At 34.8% G+C, this 21,355-nt stretch overlaps 2 protein-coding genes across 2 annotated transcripts; one reads left to right on the top strand and one right to left on the bottom strand.

Annotated features, from left to right (window-relative positions):
• Positions 1-1,141: 1,141 nt before the first annotated feature.
• Positions 1,142-13,188, top strand: LOC107028151 (casein kinase 1-like protein HD16). The gene is made up of 16 exons (XM_015229200.2): positions 1,142-1,513; positions 2,200-2,331; positions 2,414-2,487; positions 2,561-2,630; positions 2,735-2,790; positions 2,905-2,976; positions 3,091-3,185; positions 3,331-3,397; positions 3,489-3,618; positions 11,691-11,909; positions 11,985-12,127; positions 12,202-12,376; positions 12,448-12,538; positions 12,618-12,778; positions 12,863-13,051; positions 13,129-13,188. Exons 1-16 carry the CDS (start codon positions 1,250-1,252, stop codon positions 13,186-13,188), a joined length of 1,998 nt encoding a protein of 665 aa, XP_015084686.1. The 5' UTR covers positions 1,142-1,249.
• Positions 13,189-14,529: 1,341 nt separating this feature from the next.
• Positions 14,530-20,502, bottom strand: LOC107027086 (protein SAWADEE HOMEODOMAIN HOMOLOG 2-like). The gene is made up of 9 exons (XM_015228256.2): positions 20,296-20,502; positions 18,816-18,901; positions 18,670-18,715; positions 18,444-18,579; positions 17,124-17,187; positions 15,618-15,669; positions 15,350-15,493; positions 15,028-15,147; positions 14,530-14,932 (listed from the first exon to the last, which is right to left on the bottom strand). Exons 1-9 carry the CDS (start codon positions 20,347-20,349, stop codon positions 14,867-14,869), a joined length of 768 nt encoding a protein of 255 aa, XP_015083742.1. The 5' UTR covers positions 20,350-20,502; the 3' UTR covers positions 14,530-14,866.
• Between the last annotated feature and the right edge of the window lie 853 nt (positions 20,503-21,355).

Here is a 21,355-nt window from a genome sequence, read left to right as displayed (position 1 = left end):
CTATTTGTTTAAGGTTTTGTTTAGTTTCGAGGTTGTATCCCTTGCTCTTAGAATTATCGTTAGTAGAGTTTTGGTACAATGATTTACAGGTTCTAGCGTTGTGCTTCCGCATTAGTTTGGTTAGTTATTTGTTTAAATCTTTGGAGTTTATGAAAACTCTGTATTTTTATTGTCATTCAAACCTACTTTCGTATCTCCAAAGGCCTTAGTTTTCATAAAATTTGTCAGTTTGGGTTGTTGTAATGGTTCTTCCACTGGAGAGTTAGTGTGGGTGTCAATAACAATGGTCTGGGTCGTGACAAAATCAAAATATGACTAAATTGAGATTCAAATCAATCATTCGATTACTATAAAATAATGAATCAACCGTGCTATAAACCAATAGCTCAAGTCATTAACCTAATTATCGATTCGATCGGAAATTTGTACGTCTTTATCTTCAATATTTGATAAGAGATTATCCCAAATGTATGTATACATAGAAAATTAATTAATAAAAGTATATTGTATATAAAAATTACTATAGATTATCAATTCACCCGATAACAAAAAGTGGTCACGGAGACCCAAACTATAAAGCAATAACTCGAGCTATTAACCTAATTACTCATTTATCCATTCAAATTATTGATTTAATCGAGAATTTAAATGTCCTTATCTTTAGTATTTGACAAGGAATTGTCCAGGATATGTGTAAAATTATTTTCAAAATTTTAAAAGGAAAATAAATCACTTAAATTGGGTCGAGATAAGGTTTTAAGTAAGGAAATCCTCTAAGATTATAATAAATAAAATAAAGTAGGTATTTGATAAGCATTTTCCCCCTTTTATTATAAAAAAAAAACATAAAAGAATATCACTCCTGTCCTATAGTCTTCTGTATTTTCACTCTTTTTCTGTTTCTTCGTCTCCCTGTTTTTCACTCTTATTAAATTGGAATTTCTATGTTTCTTCCATTTTTTCTCCACAGATCCAAACCCTAATTCTATAAAAATTCAGAGTCATCGGCGAATGAATATTTGTCGACTGCTCAAATTTCTTTAATTTCTAATTCTATTCTTGAGAATCTCCTGAGTTTTAGCAAGCGGAAGAGTCTAGATAAAAAGACAACTCTTGATTGATAAAGGTAGACTTTGGGTTTTCACAAGTTGATGGATGATCGATATGCATCAAATGTGTAGCGGTGCGCGCAGAGGTTGTTGATCAATTGTTTTAACAGAAGAATAGGATTGCCAGTAGAAAAACGAGGATGAGGATAGAATGTGGAGGAAATAGCACAGTTGTAGAAAGGAACAAGAAGAACAAAGAGGTAGTATTGGTAGATGTTGATGAGGAGGAGAATGTTGTGAAGAAAACGAGTGAACCAGATAAGAAAGAAGTAGAGGAAGGAGTAGGGGTTTTGAAAGAAGAGGTAGGAGAAAAGAAAACGGATGAAGATGAAAATGGAAGTCGGAGTGGTGATAAGGGTTTAGGAGCTAAGGAGGAAGGAAGCATCGTACGACTTCCAAAAAGGGTACAATTTTCTTCTCTCTTTCTTTCTGTGTCTTTGTCCCTGATAATGTAGTGTATTCATACTATTTCAGTTTTTCCTCTTTTAGTTCAACAATGCTTGAAAATTTGTATTGTTTAGGTGCATATGTTCTTTTACACCATGCTTAGGCCTCCTGGTATTATATTGTTTCATTTTTTCTATTTTCCCTCTGTTTCTTTGTTCTATGATCTTGTTTTTTATGATAATGAAAAGTTGAATTTCTGATGTTTTGATATGTAGTAGGGTATGTTTTTTGGAGGGGGAGGGTTGGGGGCAAGGTTATGTGTAGGGGAAATGAGCACGACTTTTTTATTGTTTTCTTGTTGACATGATCTCTGATAAGGTTATGCGTTGGGGGAAATGAGTGCAACTCCCTTGTTGTTTTTCGTTGACATTGTCTTTGATAAGGTTATGCGTGGTGAAATGAGTATGATTTTCTTTGTTGTTTCTCATTGATGTGGTCTCTGATAAGATTGTGCATAGGGGAAATGAGTATGATTTCCTGTATTATTGTGTATCGGAAATAAATACAATTTTTTTGTTATTTTTCCATTGACGTGCTCTCTGATAAGCAATGAAGGTTGTGTCTAATTGTCTATATATCTACTTTCGTGTTGAAAGATTCATCTTGAACATTGCAATTATGGTATTTCCTTTTATTATAACAGATCCAAGTTGGTGAATCACCGCCTTATAAGATTGACAGAAAGCTTGGTGAAGGAGGATTTGGTCAAGTATATGTAGGTCGTCGATTAAGTCCACCACATCCACACGAAAGAAATGGTGCCGGAGCTATAGAGGTACCTCTATACCCCTCGACTTCCAATAGGATGAAGATCTCTTTGATACTGCTGTTGATTGATTTATTATATTTGGTTTTAGATTGCCTTAAAATTTGAGCATAAAAGTAGCAAAGGTTGCAACAATGGACCTCCTTATGAGTGGCAAGTCTATAAGTAAGTCTTTTTACTCCCTTTGTTATTTTGTATATACTGTCCTATGATTGATGGCATTTGGTGTTTGTGATAGTACTCTTGGTGGTTGTCATGGGATACCCCGTGTATATTACAAGGGACGTCAAGATGATTACTACATTATGGTATGTGATTTTCTTATTGTAGTATAAAGTACTTTATGATTGTCTTACTTTAAATTTCATTTTCAATCTCTATGAAATTACAACAATGCTTTCAATAAGTGCAGGTCATGGATATGCTTGGTCCTAGTTTGTGGGATGTGTGGAACAACAATGCTCATATGTAAGCTCTATTATATATTTATAAAATCACGAGGCCTTGATAAAGAAATATCCTGAGGAGGTTATTGATGGTCCCTGAAATTCATTCTATTGATTCTTACAATGTCCATTTCAGGATGTCTATTGAAATGGTAGCATGCATTGCCATTGAAGCGATATCCATACTTGAAAAGTTGCACTCTAGGGAGTAAGTATGAATTTCTAATTATCATCCTACTACAGACTGAAATTTACCATCCATCTTAGGCAAAAATTTTCTATCCTGAAATAATATTGTAATGATGGTGCTATTGTTCTGCAGGTATATACATGGAGATGTGAAACCTGAAAATTTTGTTCTTGGAAAACCTGGAACTCCTGATGAGAAAAAACTATTTCTGGTTGACCTTGGATTAGGTATGACATGGATATATAGGCTTATATCATTAAAGAAAATGAATTCAACAACTATTAGACATTTCTTTACATTAAAATTATGCAATTATGATCATGCTTTATTATTTTACAACAATTTAAGTGTTTACGTGTTCGAGTGTTGCAGCAACTAAGTGGCGTGATACTTTTAGTGGTCTTCATGTTAAATATGACCAGAGGCCTGATATATTTAGGTACAGTGATTAACAATTATTCTCTATATGCATGTCTTGGTTTGCAATTTTGAACTGCATTCACTGACTAGTAAAAAAATTATTGCTTAAGGGGAACTTCAAGGTATGCTAGTGTGCATGCTCACCTCGGAAGAACTGGAAGTCGGAGGGATGACCTAGAATCGTTGGCTTACACACTCATATTTCTGCTCCAGGGTAGACTGCCTTGGCAGGGATATCAGGTTAGCATTTTCTTGACTTGGAATGCAACAAAGGTGGATACAATGTTAACACTCGTGTTACGACTCACACCATCGTGATTGATATCCACACTAATCTTTCGGTGGGATACCCATTAATACTAATTAACTAACCAAGAACTACATAATTTATTCAAAACTAAGACATTTAAAATACGAAAGAAGGTTAAAATGACAATAAAAATGGATTTCCCATAAATTCCAAGGGTTCAACTAAACGAACGAACTATAACGAATATGGAAATTCAACCCCTAAAACCTAAATATCATTGTACTAAAACTCTAGCTATTCCCAAGTCTAAGAGATAGTGATACCATCCCGTAACAAAACATAACAATATTTAAAGAATTAATCTAAGTCCGAAAAGAGTGGACTTAAACAAGAGAGATCTATGACATCTTGAAAGAATTGAATCACCCTTGAATCCAGTCACGGTCAGTAGTCACCTAACTGGGGCCTATCATTAGCCGCATATATATGTCCTGCACTCAACAAAGAAAGAGCAAGTGCAGTATAATACATAACCATAATATATTGGTAGGATCACACGACTATCACATTAAGCACAATATATATTAGAATTACAATGAGGTAACATGTCAAGTACATAACATATCTACACATTAGTTATCATTTTAGAGTAACATATAGTCTTCCAATATCAATAATCATCAGATATGAAAGTAATCATCACAAGTAGATACATAACACTATTCAACGGTCCTCGCACGGAACACAATTAAATGGTCTTCTCATGGAATTCATACCCAAATTGTTAGTGTACCAAAATGTGATACCTGATCCCAATTAACATTTTCGAACGTGACAGCCAATTTAATATATGCGTCGGAATGTGGAACCCGATCCAAGTTAGTATGTCAGAACATGACTCCCAATCCAAGTTAGTGTGTCGAAACGTGACACCCGATCCAATCATCATATCAGAATCACAATCACAATCACAATGTATATTCTCATAATCATACAATCAAGTGTTAATTAATTCCATACAATAATATTTTTATACTCATTTACATTAAGTTTGAATAATAGGCTTCATTCACATGCATTATAATGAAGCAATTACTAATATTCATCATGGAAAAAATAAAATCAAACCATCACCTACCTCGAATCAAAATTTGAATCCCCTAAGGCACTTGAATCTTCCCTTTTTTGGACTTTTCCTGTTTTTTCTAGTTCTACAAACAATTAATATACGCAAGGATCAACAATGAAAGGTCTAATTAACTGGATTATAACAATCCCAATAACTCAAGACCCAACTCATGATCCTAAGATGCATCTAGGGCTTCTTTCTACCATCCAATTCAGTCCAAAACCCTCTCCCAACAATATCTAAACAAGAATTTATGTTCTACGGATAAAAAAATGAATTTGTAAGTGAAAACCTTACCTTCAGCACCAAAAGTCATGGAAAACTGTCAAGAAATCACCTGCGGTTGTCTCTTAGCTCTCAAGAACAAAACTTGCAGAAATAATATTTTTGGGATTTATTTCCGAGTTAGACTATCCCACTATGGCGGTCCCATTCCGCCCTGGCAGCTTACACGGAAGCAAATAGCTAAATTTATATTTTCAAACCCCCATTTCACAACACACCTTCAACCGTTGACATTCATAAACTACTCGTTCACGCTAAGATCGGTTTTGGGAGTTCTTCTCCCCCCCTAATTCAATTTTGTGATCGTACTGGTTCCGTAACATCTTAGTTATCTACTCATGCGATCAAATTCATCATTAGGTCTAATATTTGTTACCAAATTTTCCTAGACCTGACTGAGTCTGATTTTTTCCAAATCTGTACTAGGCTAGGTAATTTCAAGTTACTACCAAAAAGTTTTTTGGTCCCAATTCTTTCCTGTTGGCTTTTTATAACAACGAGAACAAGTCGTTACAGTAGACATTAATTTACCCATCACTCGTCCGCGTGTGACAAACTAGGAAGAAAAGGGTTAAAGCAAGAGTAGAGTAGTATATGAATCGTCGAATAATTGAGGATACTTGTCACACACTCTTTTTCTATCGACTTTGGGCTGCTAGAAGCTTACCCTGCATACTTCTCACCTTATTATGATCATCTTTCACCAAATAAACTCCCAAAGATTTTACACCTTCAGGCCCAAATCACTGTATGGGTGATCTACACATCCTTCCATACAATGTCTCAATGAAGTCATCTCAATAGTCAAGTGATGAATATTGTTGTAAGTAAACTTAACTACCAAAAAAAGCGATTCCAAACAACCACTACAGTTGATCATACACATGTCTGTAACATGTTATCAAGGACCTTGACACAATTATTGGGACGAATCCTTTCGCACTTAAACATGATAAAATTCCAAATTCATAGTCACTACGATTAGAAGTGAGGCTGAACCAACCAACACACACTCATAATACCAAAACAATCATAGTTCTTATTAACATCTCTTCACCACATAAATTCCCATGATCTTAATTTATAAGAAATTGACCTTTAGACATCATATACTCATTGAGGGATATGTCCAAGTATACAAACCCTCTAACAACACTATCAAAATGCTAGATTTAGTAATTCTAATTGTAGATAACCCTTATGAACAGTAGAACTGGGCTTAATGATCCGCACATTCAACCACACATAATGGATACATGACCTCGACGACAAGATGAATATTAACAAACATAAATACGCATGGTAGTTGTTCTATAAATTCTCATAATCAAGGTGGTACATGTAGAACCACAAAAATACTTTGACAACTCTAAGATAACACCAAATATGTCATTAAAATAACCAAATCTTCCCTATATTCCCACTCAACCAAAAGAAAATCGCAAGATTGGTAATCTCTCATACAACTAGGGATCCACCCACAAAAATAAAGACACACGTGGGCATAGCTAGAGGATCATACTCACAACCATCATAAACGCTCCAACCATTTACCTTATTATTACCCAACACTTTTAAATGAAACTTTCATTAGGTACTTTAACAATCAAAAGTAATAAACTTTACTACTCAACCCAGGTGTAAGTCTTTTCAAATACTCAATACCTAATACAACCGATCATTTCTCACCTTACGAATTCATAACTTGACAACATATATCACCACAAATGTAGACTTACAATGAAAAATATAAAGTGTAAATTCAATTATATAACCCAATCCCCTTATCTATAATCATTAGTTTGTACTTTGAAGATTTTTATGAATTCATGGATCTTCACTTATCATTGATCGCATCTCCATCGATCTTACAGTATCATTCGCTAAAAGTTCAATCGCACTCACTACAAATCTCAAAACAAAACAAGCACTTATCATCACACTCGAGCTAATGCATGTATATACAATCATTTCTCATTTTCTTTTCAATAGTTTTAACGAATTTGATAGACCCATGACACTATCAAAATAGCCACAATAAAACAAAGGAAATCACGCGTCTCTGAACCCAATTATCTACCTTCTAAAAATACTTTTTTAGCCTTTGTATTTCACTATTTTTTTCATTATGACTCTCGCTCTTTTAAATTCGATTCGAGTGGTATCCCACCATCTCTTAAAACTTTTCATACAACCACGTTACTCACCAAATATTAGAAGACCACAACCTTAGATAATCGCAAGTCGTAGTTACTATTCAAAATGGCTTAACCAACAATCTTACTATATAGTTGAATCCCATCACAATCCATCATGAACTCTTATTACCATTATGCTCAGTTAGACTTTAATCAACACAAGACCTTAAACTTAGGTATACTCATCAAATTCAATGGACTAATCCAATTTGTATGCACGTTTTCTTACTAAAATTTTCAATTTCCTTCGCCCAAATATACTCAATAAAACTTTCTTTATCCATAAGTTTGTCATTCCGGTATCAATTAACTCCTTTATAGGTTAAAATAAAATCATCAGTCCTCATACTACCGTCATTCTTCTTAACAAACAAGACATGAACATTCCACAGGTAAGCACTAGAAAAAAATAAAACCTTTATCAAGAAGAACCTGGATTTGAGTGTTAAGCTCTCTCAATTCTACTGGGGTCGTGTGATAAGGAGGGATGGAAATGGGCCGAGTTTCTTGTTCCAAATCAATGGAGAAATCTATATCTCTATCCGAAGGCATACTAGACAAATCGATAGGAAACACTTCCTTAAACTCAAACACTACATGAATAGACTCAATAGAGGGAGACTCAACCTCAACATCTCGAACATAAGAAAAATAAGCCTAACAACTCTGTCATACCAGTTTCTTAGACCAAATAGAGGATGTGATCTTAGCTAGCTTAGACTTGTACAACCCTTCTGACTCTAACCTTTCCCTACCAGGAATCTCTAGAGTCAACAAATTTAGCATTACCATTTAACACATCATAGTAGAGAGACAACCAAGTCATGCTTAAGATTATATCAAAGTTAGTCATATCCCAAATCGCCAAATCAACCTAAGTCTGAAAATCTATAAACAAGATAGGACAAACACGATAGACATGGGTGGTTATGACACTCTCAACTAGGGTAGAAACATGGATAGGGGCATCAAGTACATCACAAATAATATCAAATCCAAAGCAAACTGAACAGACACATAAGAATAAGTAGATACCGAATCAAATAACAGAATAGACATCTAGGCACTAACAAGAGTAGCACTTGTGACCACTGCATCAGACGCCTCAGTGTTGGTCTTGCCCAAAAAGGCATAAAAAACTAAGCCCTGTCATCTTGACGGGAAACCTCCTAACCTAGCAGCACTGCTCCCCTACCTGCATTACCATTTTCCCGGTCTCCATAGCCTTGCAGATTTCCTCTCATATGCCCAGGTTTTCCATAATTTTAACACACTTGATAACTTAACCAAGTAAATATTATTGCTATTGTAGTAGTCATATCATGACCCTCTTTGATATATACTCAATTAAGAAATCACAGTAGAGATACTAACCTTAATTCATGCAACATAATTTCATCATCTACTAAGCAACCCATAAATGATACGATAACAATACTAAATGCATTATCTAGTGTTTCCTTACAAAACTTCATGAATGTTCTCACCTTAGCAAAGTCTTCTGACTTCACTCCCTTCTACCTTTGTCACCAAATGAACCACTTCCTGAAAAGATATTTGCTAAAACAGCTACCAATAAGATTAAATCTACAAATCTGACTTTAATCCCTTCACAACACGACGAATCTGCTCTTCTAGACTAAAGAAAAGTAGGATACCACATTTGGATTAAACAAAAATTTGCCTTAAAGGTTGCAACAATTACATTATGTTGCTTTATTTACATGAACTCATCTCTCCTCCTACCCCTCAAAGTTCAGGATACATAATTCTCCATACAATAAGTTATAAAATGTTTCCCAAGTCATGAGTAGTGCATTTACTAGTCGACACTCAATATGAGATCACCACCAAAATCGGTGTCTCTCTTGAATTGATATGTCACAAACTCAACCCCAATCACTCTCTCTTATCCATCTTATAAGCAGCTCATGACAGTCATCAAGGAAACCCTAAGAATGAGATTCAGTACCCAAGAAGAATAAATACAACCTTAATAACATAATAATAAACTCATGCTTGTATTTAGTGATCATATGCCCACAGTGAGCCAGAAAACACACCTATTTCCAAGGACACGTTTTCTATTGTTGGTGATGTTGTTTCCACCTTTACAACTCAATAAATACTAGATGTAAAATAGAATGAAGAAATTCATATACCAATTTATATCACCTAGATACCAATTGGATTCAAGTCATAGCACGAAAGGAGTAGAAATAAATGAGTTTTTCCTAAAGTTCTATAGCCTCTCGAAGAAAAGTACAGATGTCTCCACACCGTTCTGCAAGACTCTACTAGACTCATTTTTGCACAATGAGATCAACGAACCTAAGGCTCTAATATCAACTTTTTCACAAACCAGATTGTCGTGATTCACACCCACACTAACCCTCCGGTGGGACAATCATTAATATTAATTATCTAACCAAGAAGTACACAACTTAATCAAAACTAAGGCATTTAAGGATATAAAAGTAGGTTTAAATGACTATTAAAACGGAGTTCCCATAAACTCCAAGGGTTCAACTAAAAACAACGAACCATGACTAATGAAAAATTTCAACCTTTAGATACTGAAAGTCATTGTACGAAAACTCTAACAATTCGCAAGTCCAAGAAATAGGGATACAATCCCGAAAGCTAAAATATAACAATATCTAAAGAACTAGTCTAAGTCCGAAAAGAGTGTACTTAAACAAGAGAGATTCGTGGAAGCCTAAAAGAATTAACTTTCCCTTGAATCCGGTCATGCTCAATAGTCACCTAACTGAGGCCTGACACTAGACGCCTGAATATGTCATATGCTCAACAAAGAAAGAGAAAGTGTAGTATCATTACATAACCATAGTGTACTGGTAGGATCACGCTGCTATCCCAGTAAGCACAACATATATAAGAATAACAACAAGGTAAACATGACATGTACAGAATATATATACACATTGGGTATCAGTTTAGAGCAATATACAAACTTCCAACATCAATCATTACTAGATATAAACATAATCATCACAAGTAGATACACAACACAATTCAATGGCCCTCTCATGGAACCCAATTCATGATCCTCTCATGGAACTCATACCCAAACAGTTAGTATACCGGAATATGCTACCCAATCCCAATTAGTATGTTGGAACGTGACACCCGATCCAATATATGCACCAGAACGTGGCACCCGATCTAAGTTTGTATATAGAAACGTGACACCCAATCCGATATATGCGTCGAAACGTGGCACCCGATCCAATCATCATACCACAATCACGATGCACATTCTCATAATCATACAATCAAATGTTGGTTCATGGCATACAATTATTTATTCATACTCATTTATATTATGTTTGATCAACAGGCTTCATTCACATACATGCATTTACAATGAGCAATTACTAACATACATCACGCAAAACATGAAATCAAACTATTACCTACCTCAAATCTAAGCTTGAATCTCCTAAAGCACTTGAATCTTCGCTTTTCAAATTCTTCTCGCTTGTTCTAGGTCTACAAACAATTAATATATGCAAGGATAAACAATCAAAGGTCTTATTAACCGAATTATAACAAATCCAATAACCAAAGACCCAACTCCTGATCCTAAGGTGCAGCTAGGGCTTTTTTCCACCATTAAATTCAGTCTAAAACCATCCCCCAACAATATTTAACCAAGAATCTACATTCTACGGATCAAAAAATGGATTTGGAGAGTTAAAACCTTACCTATAGCACCAAAAGTCGTGGAAAACTATCAAGAAATCACCTGGGGTCGTCTCCTAGTTCTCAAAAATGAAACTTTCATAAAATAACATTTTTGGGGTTTATTTCCGACTTAAGTTACGGTTGTCCCACTATAGGGGCCCCCATCCCACCACAGCGGCCCCGCCCATGTGGCTTGGACGGAAACAGAGAGCTAAATTTAATTTCCAAACCCCCATTTCACAATACAACCTCAACTTTTGACATTCAAAAACTACCCGTTCACGCTAGGATCAGTTTCGAACACCCAAATTCGATTCCGTAAAGTCGTATGGGTTCCTTAACGCCTTATATATCCGCTCATGCAATCAAATTCATTTTTAGATCTCTCGTTTTTTTACCAGATTTCTCTAGACCTCACTTACTCCGACTTCGTCCAAATCTAGACTAGGCTAGGAAATTTCAAGTTACTATCAAAAAATTTTCCGATCCCAATTCTTTCCCCGTTGGATTTCTATAACGACGTGAACAGGTCGTTACAATTCGGTCCATATGAACCCGATATGTTTCATGCGGGGCATAAAGTTTTTATATAAAACCCACTGAAATTAAATTAAACAGAAGTGCTAGGTTTTGTGGTTAAAGAAACTTAAAGGTCGAACGCATAGAGTTTCTTGAACCACCTCTTGAACGTTGTATTACTTTTAATAGCTTGTTTGGTGACACATGATTGTGATCTTTGTAGGGTGATAATAAAGATTTCCTTGTCTGTAAGAAAAAGATGTCAACTTCTCCAGAAACACTTTGCTGCTTCTGCCCTGCTGCATTTAAACAGTTTGTGGAATATGTTGTGAACCTAAAGTTTGATGAGGAGCCTAATTATGCGAAGTATATCTCATTGTTCGACGAGATAGTAGGTCCAAATCCGGACACCAGACCAATCAACACTGATGGTGCACAGAAGGTATTACTTGACATCTTCAAAATCCAGGTTATCTTGAATTCGAAGAATCTTGTAACCCATTTTATGTTATTGAAGCTTGTATATCAAGTCGGACAGAAGAGAGGACGAGTTAGTATAGAAGAAGATGAGGTTGAAGAAAGAAAGAAGAAAGTACGGATTGGAATGCGTGCAAGACAATGGATTACTGTTTTCAATGGCCGTCGCCCTATGAAGCAAAGGTTTGTATATATACTTGTTGGTGTTTCATTAGCTGGTGTAATTAATACAACAAGTGCATGCCAATTATATATAGGTGTCATTGTAACGTTGGTGATACGAGGGTGTCTCAGCACGTTGCGAGAGGACATAGGGACGGACTGTTCATTAGTGGTGTTGCTTATTGTTTGGACTCTTGGTTCTTAATTTTGGATGAAGGGACTGGGTTCAGATCCCAAATTCATTACTTGTCACCTTCTTTTCTTCCCAAGGTATTGAATAGCATTTTCAGTTAAAATAATTGTGCGATCATTTCTAATATGTGTTGAATATATATATATAGGAGTGGATTTTTGAGCAGTGGGAAAAGAATTACTTTATTAGCTCCATTGCAGGAGCTGGTGATGATAGGTGCTTAATAGTGATGTCAAAGGGTGAGTGGAACTTGTTTTTTTTAATTTAATCAAGGTACGCAGTTGTTATATGACTGAAGTAAATAATTGATGTGATCAGGTGGTCCGTATGTGCAACAGACGTACAAAGTGACGGAGTCATTTCCTTTCGATTGGATCGCTAAAAGATGGAAGGATGGGTATTATGTTACGTCTATGGCAACTGCAGGAAGAGGTAGATGGGCAGTTGTTATGTCACGCGGGGTTGGCTTCTCTCAACAGGTATTTACATGGACAAAAGTAGATGGGCAATTGTTATGTCACGTAGGGATCTGTTTGTGTAATGGTGTGATGATTGTGTATCAGGTAGTGGAATTAGATTTTGTGTATCCTAGTGAAGGGATTCGTAAGAGGTGGAATGCTGGTTACCGTATCACATCAACTGCGGCGACCATGGATCAAACTGCTGTAGTTCTAAGTATTCCAACAAAGGAAGATGTGGGTGAGGCACAAGAGACAATTTGTACGACTGCTTTTCCCAGCACTCATGTCAAGGTCCTATTTTCCTTTACGTACATTTACATCCTTTTCCCTCTTTCTGGAACTAACTATGGGCATCTTACTGTTTGCAGGAGAAGTGGGATAACAACCTTTACATTGCATCCCTTTGTTATGGACAAACTGTGTCTTGACCATCAATCTGATATTATACTTCAATCTCAATATTCTAACAGAAGCACTAGCTATAATGTAAAACTTTGTCTTGACTTGTTTGATTTCACATGCTTTCTGCAGTTAATGTTGCTCAATTTAAGAATTTCTCACAATTTTGTTTGTATGTCAATATACAAACAAGGTGATTTTTATATAAAAAAAATATATAAATAACTAAAGTAAAACATACACAAAATTCTAAATTATACAATCAGAAATTGAATTGTGCTCTGAATTTATACAAATCAATCAAACTATACAAGTTAGGCCAATAGTAAGAATCGCGAATTACAATTTTCTTAAATTATAGTTATAGCATTAACCTAATATATCCTAAATGTTTGCTATTCTGCATAACTATTCATACTAAAAAATATCCGCTTCTTTCTAGAATTTCTATTATCTTATTTCGCAATAAATACCTTTAAAAAAATTGGCTATTATTTCATCAGTTTACCATAACTTGTATCAATCAATCAAATTTGTGAATAGTTAGTATTATTCACCTAGATTCTAAAATAGATAAATTGATTTCAATGAGCATTTTTGCTACTTAAGGTAGATCTTCTTAGCAAAACATGAGAAATCAAAATACTTAGCTTCTCATGATAAATTGACCAATCTGAATTGCATACTATTTTGAATTTTTGGTCAAAGATATTCTTAAATTATACCATAATTTAAAATACATACTTAAATTATTTTTCTGAACAAAAAACATCTCTCAATTATTTAAAATTTGAAAACATTCTTTATTTTGTTAAAAATTGTTTAATATTAACAAATTCTTCACAAAATCATGTACGATTCACCCAATAAAACTCCCTAAATCACCCAATATAAACCAATTATGTTCATTCTACATATATCGAAAATATTGTGATTCTTTTTAGCAACAAGGTTTTGCATTGTCTTCCTTCTAATTAGCAATTCTGTTTTTATTTACTTTTCATTTGATTTCATATCGAAGAATTACCAATTGAAATGTTAACCCACTCCTTGTTTTATGTGTCAATTAATGCCATAATATGATCAAAGTTAGCCTCATCTGTTTATACTTAATGAAAGTCTTTAATCTTAATCATTGTAATTTTAGTAATCAAAGTTTGTTTGCTTTCAAGATCTGAATCTTAATATTACCACAAATCTAACCTGTGAAATTGTTTCTGATAAACCCTCCGGCCAAGAACAACATTTCAAAACAGGTTTAAAATATGTAAGGTGAAAGAGGCTCAAATGAGAATGGTACGAACAGAGAAATATTGACACCAAATAGCCAAGAGAGTAATAAAATTGAGGAACAAGAAGAAAATAATTCCTAGTAATACGAACAAAACAGAAATGCATTAGGCATGTGTTATAACTGCTTAAATACTCAATATACACTTGAACAAATGCACTTTTATATATCATTTCTTCCAAAACTTGAAACTGCAATGACCACCTAGAAGAGTTATACGAAACGGTTTGACACATACAACTGTTCAACCTCCGGAACACGGATATACGATATAATAGGCATATGATCTTCAGCTACATTATGCACTAAGCATATATATTGGTCTAAGATTAAATATGGCCGCAAGGAGCAAAATAATGTAATATCTGTGCAACGCCAAGGCAAAACATGTGGGCTGCACCAAACATACTCAAAAACTAAATCTGTGACAAACGCCTTAATATGCTTGGCCGGAAACATAGTCTCCTCAAATTAACAATTTCCTGAAGCAAGAAAGAACAAAATGTAACAACATAAACTCATCTCTAGTGAAACATGATAATTAATGTGGAGATATTCTCGAGTTATGAATACGCACCTGTGTGTTATCATGATCATATTGAATCACAAAGAGACATCTGCAGCCCCTTATGTCATGAAATTTCTTTTGAATTTCTAGAATACGAGCTTCAACATATCTAGCGTTGTCCTTCCCCTCCTGGTTAAATCAAAATACGAAAAACCCATAATGTAACGAGTAAATAATATCTTCCTCCTAGAGGCCACAATAGTGAATTTATAGTCTCATTTTACACTCTCTATCAACAACACTAGCCCAAGAAGTTATTCGCTTTTCTAGTTGATCTCTTTTCCTAGAACAATAGGAAAAGAGATTTCCGTGGATGGAAGAACAGGGGTACCTGGAAGCACAAAGCAGAATCCCCAACCCTGACTTTGATACATTCTTTATTTTCAAGAGCTACAGATCGCTCACGGACTGACTTCCTTACATTTATCCACTCGTCCTCCTCTGGTCCAAATCCCACATATCTCACAAGAACTTCCTGCAGCACATAATATTTCACAAAATGTCAAGCAGCATTCACTTCCTGAGTTCTATTTTGACTAGTGTTATTTCTAACATCTCCTTCAAGTATGCAGCAAATTTGATCAATTTGCACTACTTACAGGTTCTCCTGATTCAAGAAACCGGTGTGAGGTAAATGTATCAACGTCATACCTGTCAAACACCATAAGCATCTTACTTCATTAACCCCACCAACAGATGCATTGATTAAAGTGAAAAATACTAGGTATTACTAAAGCATTAACAAAAAATTCATTAGCCTTTCATGAGAGTAAGAGGCAGATTGTCACCACTGTGAATCAACGTTCAGTTCAAACACACAAGAAATACAGCGTTTAGGACATGGATATCTCCTTCCCTTCTTTTGCTCCTTTCTTTGTAAGCGGGATAATGTGGGCCTGTCTGTTGAGGGTTAAGGTTTGATGAAGAAAAATTCTTCCAAAATTCTTGAATTTCAGTTTTGAATTGACAGGTATGAATCAAGCAACATTTCGTGATTGTTGTCTGCTAAGAAATTCATGAAACAGCTCCAAAATAAAAGGGACTTAAGTTCCAATTTTGATCTAAAACCATTGGTTTCGTGAGTCATTATTCTGGAGCAAAAGCCTCTTAAGAAAACTACACCCGTGGGTAGAGTGTATGCAGACCTTACCACTACCTCATAGAGGAGGAGAGGTTGTTTCCGAAACACCCCCGGGTTCGAGTAGAGTAAATACAGTGTAGAGAATATAGCAACTAACAAGGTGAACCAACAAAAGTGCGATGATTGAAGCACTGTAAACAACTGACGATTTACGATATTAAAAATAAGACTACAATAACACCATGTGATAACAGGTACAAAAAGCCAAAGACTATATGAAAAGGCTAGTAATGCGAAAACCCCTAACTACCTACTAACCATCTATCCTTACCCGCGACCTCCATACCTTATGTGCCACATGACACTAGATGGTTATTGTCAAGCATCAGCTCTGAAGGAACAGTATGTTGGGTAGCCCTACAAGATTTAATGACCTAAGCCGTAAATGGTGATAGAAGGGCTTGGATAATTCTAGCTATCAAGGACCAAAGAGTAAGAACTTTCAAAATACATTTCCTTTAACATTCACCATATTGCATGTTTACAGGAAGGGAGGATCGTAATACAACTCCGCTCTAAAACGTAAAATATTTTACAACCAACAATCATTGACCACAATTCTCACAAGGAAAAGCACCAAAAATTTAGAGAAAACTCCTAAAAACAAACAATAGAAATTAAGATAGTGAATAGATGTTAATTTACAATAACGTCATTCTGATGGAACCCTTTGAGATATTGACTTCACAATGGTGCCAGTGTAGTTGCTCAGCAGTAAAGAGAAACTGTCTTCTTTTCTAGCATTTCTTTTTCTTTATTTTTAGATTCTTTTTACAGGTCAAAGAAGAGTCTAGAAACAGAAATATCCAAACAGCATTCCATTCTTGCATTTCATTTTAATGGCTTAATGCAGAAAAGTTGAAAATGCATCCAAAGTTAATGCTAAAGTGGTCGTGTAGCCAGTAATCATCTTTATTGATAAGAAAAAAGTTTGAGACTTTCTGGCTTGCTAATGTAGGCTTACCACGCCCCATCTACTGAAGACCTAGCCTCAAATTGTAAGTCTGACAGATCTGGAATCTTCTTACCTGGAAAAGAATTTGTTGTACTATGTAAGTGACAAAACAGCAGGTTTAGAAGTAAAGGGAGCATAAGTAGAACTAATTACTTGGCAAAAGAGAGTGGTTCAAAACAATGAAATATGTCCTTAGGTAATTCCTTATTTAGCAATTACTGACAAGATTTTCACAAACTGGATCCTTAAAGAAGTATACATTTTTAGATGGAAGAAACCAACAAACAGTCTCTCCTTCACCATTGACATTCAACGCGAGTAGAATGTAACTTTTTTTTTGACAAGGACAAGTAGAATGTACCTTTAAATAAATCTTAAGACTTCCATTAGAGTTGATAAAAGTGATTGGCAAGAATAGGAGACAAAAGTAAGGCAGAATGAGCACAACAGACAAAATAGTTTGACTCTCTGAAGCTTAATGAACAAAGAAAACTACGAAAAAAGTATGGCATACAGAACAGGACCCAAAAGGAAATGAAACAATTTTGTCATTTGAGAGAACTTGTGAAACAACAGCAATACAGGGAGGATTATGAATTGATAGCGAAGGATGGAAGGCATGGTATATTTCCATCTCATCCTGTAAGAAGATCAGTCTCACGCGGAATTATCACAGATCATACAACTGACAGAAATTCTTTTTGTAACTGAAACTTTTGAATTCCGTGCTTGGTGTTTGAGGTACTATTCACGAGAAGTAACTTTGAGCATCTTTCAAGGATAAGTCACCATACAAATGAGATAGAGGAACAAATCCAGTTATACTAAGAGAGTTAAGAACTTGGAGGCAAATGCGTAGAGGAAAATCTAACATGAATAACTGAATGAAAGACCAAATATTTACAATCAGTTTAATATCGGGGATGTTAAATTGCTGAATGTACTTGGAGCTTTAGAGATGTCAAAAGGCTCCGCATACTGTAACATTGCAAAAGTTAATTTGACAACTGATCCAAAAATAAACTAAACAATATCAACTAATGCATAACTCTTAACAAAATTTCTGAACTAAGAACAAAACAATTATTTTTTTGAAATAGTGATTATTAAAAATGAAGGCATGAGATATCCTTAATTTATATGCATTATTATATTCTTGCGGTAGAGTAACATTTGTAGTGCTTTAGTCTCAACTCTAAACTTTTCAAATGGTCAGCCAGGGAAGAAAGAAGAGGTAGAAGGGAATTTCTGCACCCGCAAAACAATGTTCCATTAAAAACAATTATGTCAGATAATCTACTGTCATAGCAAACATAGATCAACTGACACCTTCAGGCATATGAAATCTTTGTTTTTCTTCTTCTAAAGAACATTGTTCTGTCACATCAGGCAGTTTCCTGTTGGCCTCTGCTGAATTATACTTTGAGAGACAGCTTTTCTGCCTATTCTGGAGCCAAGTTTGGACCTAAATTCAAGAGAAATAGTAGAACTTAGTTCTATAAGGACATTCAACCAAGAATATCAGATACGGGAATAAGTACATTGAACTATGAACCTCAGTCCATTTCACGATTGGTTTTCCTGCACGACCTTTAGAGTGACTGCAAAAATGTAAAAAATATGTTAATGACAAATTTATACAAAATATTGTTGTTGATCATTCAACAAGAAACAAAACATGATGTAGAAAGTGCAACTCACCTGAAAGCCCCTGCCAGTTTCTTGCAGAAATGTTGGTCAAAATCATGTTCTCCTGATTGCTTAAGTTCATTCTCCATTTTCTCAATCTGCTTGAATAACAAGATATGTGAAAAAATTGCAATTTACAAAATAGTAACTAAACAAAATTATTAATTCCAATATCTTTTGCTAAAGTTGCAGATGCACATCATTTTGCAAATTTCAAACAACAGCTAGTTCATTATGCCCAAAGAAGCCAACAGAGATATCATCCAGGTAAACCTCTCTCATTTTATGTGCTATTCGCATCTGCTGTTATAAGTGATCATTTTTTATTTTGTCCAATCTTGTACAAAAATGTAAACTGTTTCAAGTATGCATATTAATACGCCATTCACCTTGTAGATATATTGAACCTCTAAGGCTCAACATTAACTTCCTTAACGTATTGCTGGTTGCACAACTCTTCATAGACCACAACTTCTAAATTTAAATTTTGATTAAGTAGAAGGAAAATGCATACCTAGATTTTACACAACTTCTAATTTATACTATCAACCAACTGTCCTGCATTATACTAATACAGCTTTTTATTATTACTGTCTATTTTAGTGGTAAGAGGAAGGAGGACCACGCCCCATTAAAACCAAAAACCCTTTCCGCAAGCCAAACCAACTGTGTGATGTAGAGCACTAAGAGGTCATTTGGTAGCTAGTAAAGAAGCAACTTAATAATATGATAAAATTATAGCTGCATAATTCTAACCAGCTACCAAACAAACCCTAACTACATCAATCTTTGTTCACTTCCACAGGGCACTATAGAGATTTTTATTTCTTTATGATTGTGGTGTCGGGGCCAACTTTCGCGCACCTCGACTAATTCTATGGTACACTTGTCATCTCCCACCAGTAACAGGTATCAAGTACCTCTTGTCTACCAAGGGCAGGACATAGGGGAAGAATTGCCTAGCGTTTGATTGTCTCCGCTGAGTTTTGACCACTAAGCCACACCCTTGAGTGCAGCACAGTATAGAATATGTTCAACCATCTTCATGAATTAGACCAGACAATACGCATACATAAAACCAATTAATAAGACAGCTTATGAAGACTCCCAAAGAGAAATAAATACAATCTTCAACTTATGCCAAAAAAAAGAAAAAGGGGGTTTCAAACACTTTTAACAAAACACACATGACACAACTATAAGCTCTTTTCTAAAAAAAGGGTTCACAAAAAAATTGCTGATTATGTCATCACATCATCCAAAAACCTTTCATTTATTCTAATAATATTACTACTATGTCTTAACTCTGCATGCTCTCTAATACAATTTTGGAAAGGGAGACTTGTATATATTTTGATTATTCTACTGCTTACATACATATAAACGATCAATTGTCTCGAATGCCCAGTAAGGCCAAACCTTAAAAAAAAGTTTTTTTAAGAAAAAATAAAATGGGACCAAGAAAAACAAAATTTTGAAATGGGTAAAGCACCTCCGCTTCTGTAAAGCCAGAGAATGGTTGCCTGTGTCTGGGACGAAGCTCCATTGAAGGATAAGATCAAAGGGTCATCGCCGAAAAGCTCTTTAACAATGGTAGAAATTGAGTGACACTGGGTTTTGAGCGCCTTCTTGTGTTCTGTTTTCCTATTTTTTAGGGGTGTGTTTGGGTTCAAACAAGAATGGAGTAATTATAGTAAGGGGAAAAAAATATATATTGCAGAAATAAGATGGTGAAAAAGAACATTTCAGAAACTTCGAAACTATTTTGGGGAACCTTCAAATAAATTTCACCCAAGTTCCTACACTTCTGTGTTTGGCAAATAATACCCTCTTTCATATCTTCTGAATGAGACATTATTGAGAAAAAAAATTAAGATAAAAAATGTACTTAAAATTAAGGGGTTGTTTTGTACAATTATCTAGGGATTAGTAATGTATGAATTAGTAATGTGGAAATTAGTAATATAAGGATTAGTAATGCGAATATTACTTTTTATTAAGTGTTTGGTTCATTAATTCTCATCTGATTTTTTGTTTGATTTACTTTACAAAAGATTTCTTTCGTATTATACTTGAATTATTATGAGATCTTCTATTTCATATAATTGAGTCAATGTAGATAACTTTCGGAAGATATTTTTTTATAGGACTTTCTATTTTATTTAACTATTCGAATTAAATAATAGGTCTAACTCATTGATGACCCCCTAAAACTGGCACAAACTTTCACTTAGGCACATTAACTAAATTTTATTCATTTTAGACACCTTATTTCAGGCTGTATTGTGTCATTTTGACATTTTCTTCAGAATAAGTAAAAAATTTAAAGTGAGTGTAACTCACTCGCTGATAACGTGTCAAAGTACAAAATTAAATGAGGACATTTATCATTTGACACAAAAATAAATCTTTAACAATGAATTTTGAACAAAACTAAAAATTAGTCAATGAATCAACGACACCTGACATTTTTGCCCAAATAATTATTAAAGAGGACTAAATTATTTTTTTAAAAAAAAATTACTTTTGCAGAACTCCCCCCACCCACCCAC

The sequence above is a fragment of the Solanum pennellii genome, chromosome 8 (assembly GCF_001406875.1).
Source record: "Solanum pennellii chromosome 8, SPENNV200".
Taxonomy (NCBI): domain Eukaryota; kingdom Viridiplantae; phylum Streptophyta; class Magnoliopsida; order Solanales; family Solanaceae; genus Solanum; species Solanum pennellii.
This window is presented reverse-complemented; position numbering and strand designations above follow the sequence as displayed.

Coding starts and splice junctions, on each gene's coding strand:
- LOC107028151 (XM_015229200.2), top strand. CDS start 1,250: ATGAGGATAGAATGTGGAGGAAATAGCACAGTTGTAGAAAGGAACAAG. Junction 2,791..2,904: donor TGGAACAACAATGCTCATAT/GTAAGCTCTATT, acceptor TGTCCATTTCAG/GATGTCTATTGAAATGGTAG. Junction 12,539..12,617: donor CTTAATAGTGATGTCAAAGG/GTGAGTGGAACT, acceptor TGATGTGATCAG/GTGGTCCGTATGTGCAACAG.
- LOC107027086 (XM_015228256.2), bottom strand. CDS start 20,349: ATGGAGCTTCGTCCCAGACACAGGCAACCATTCTCTGGCTTTACAGAA. Junction 18,580..18,669: donor CAATCGTGAAATGGACTGAG/GTTCATAGTTCA, acceptor TCTTGAATTTAG/GTCCAAACTTGGCTCCAGAA. Junction 15,148..15,349: donor ATTCTGCTTTGTGCTTCCAG/GTACCCCTGTTC, acceptor TGATTTAACCAG/GAGGGGAAGGACAACGCTAG.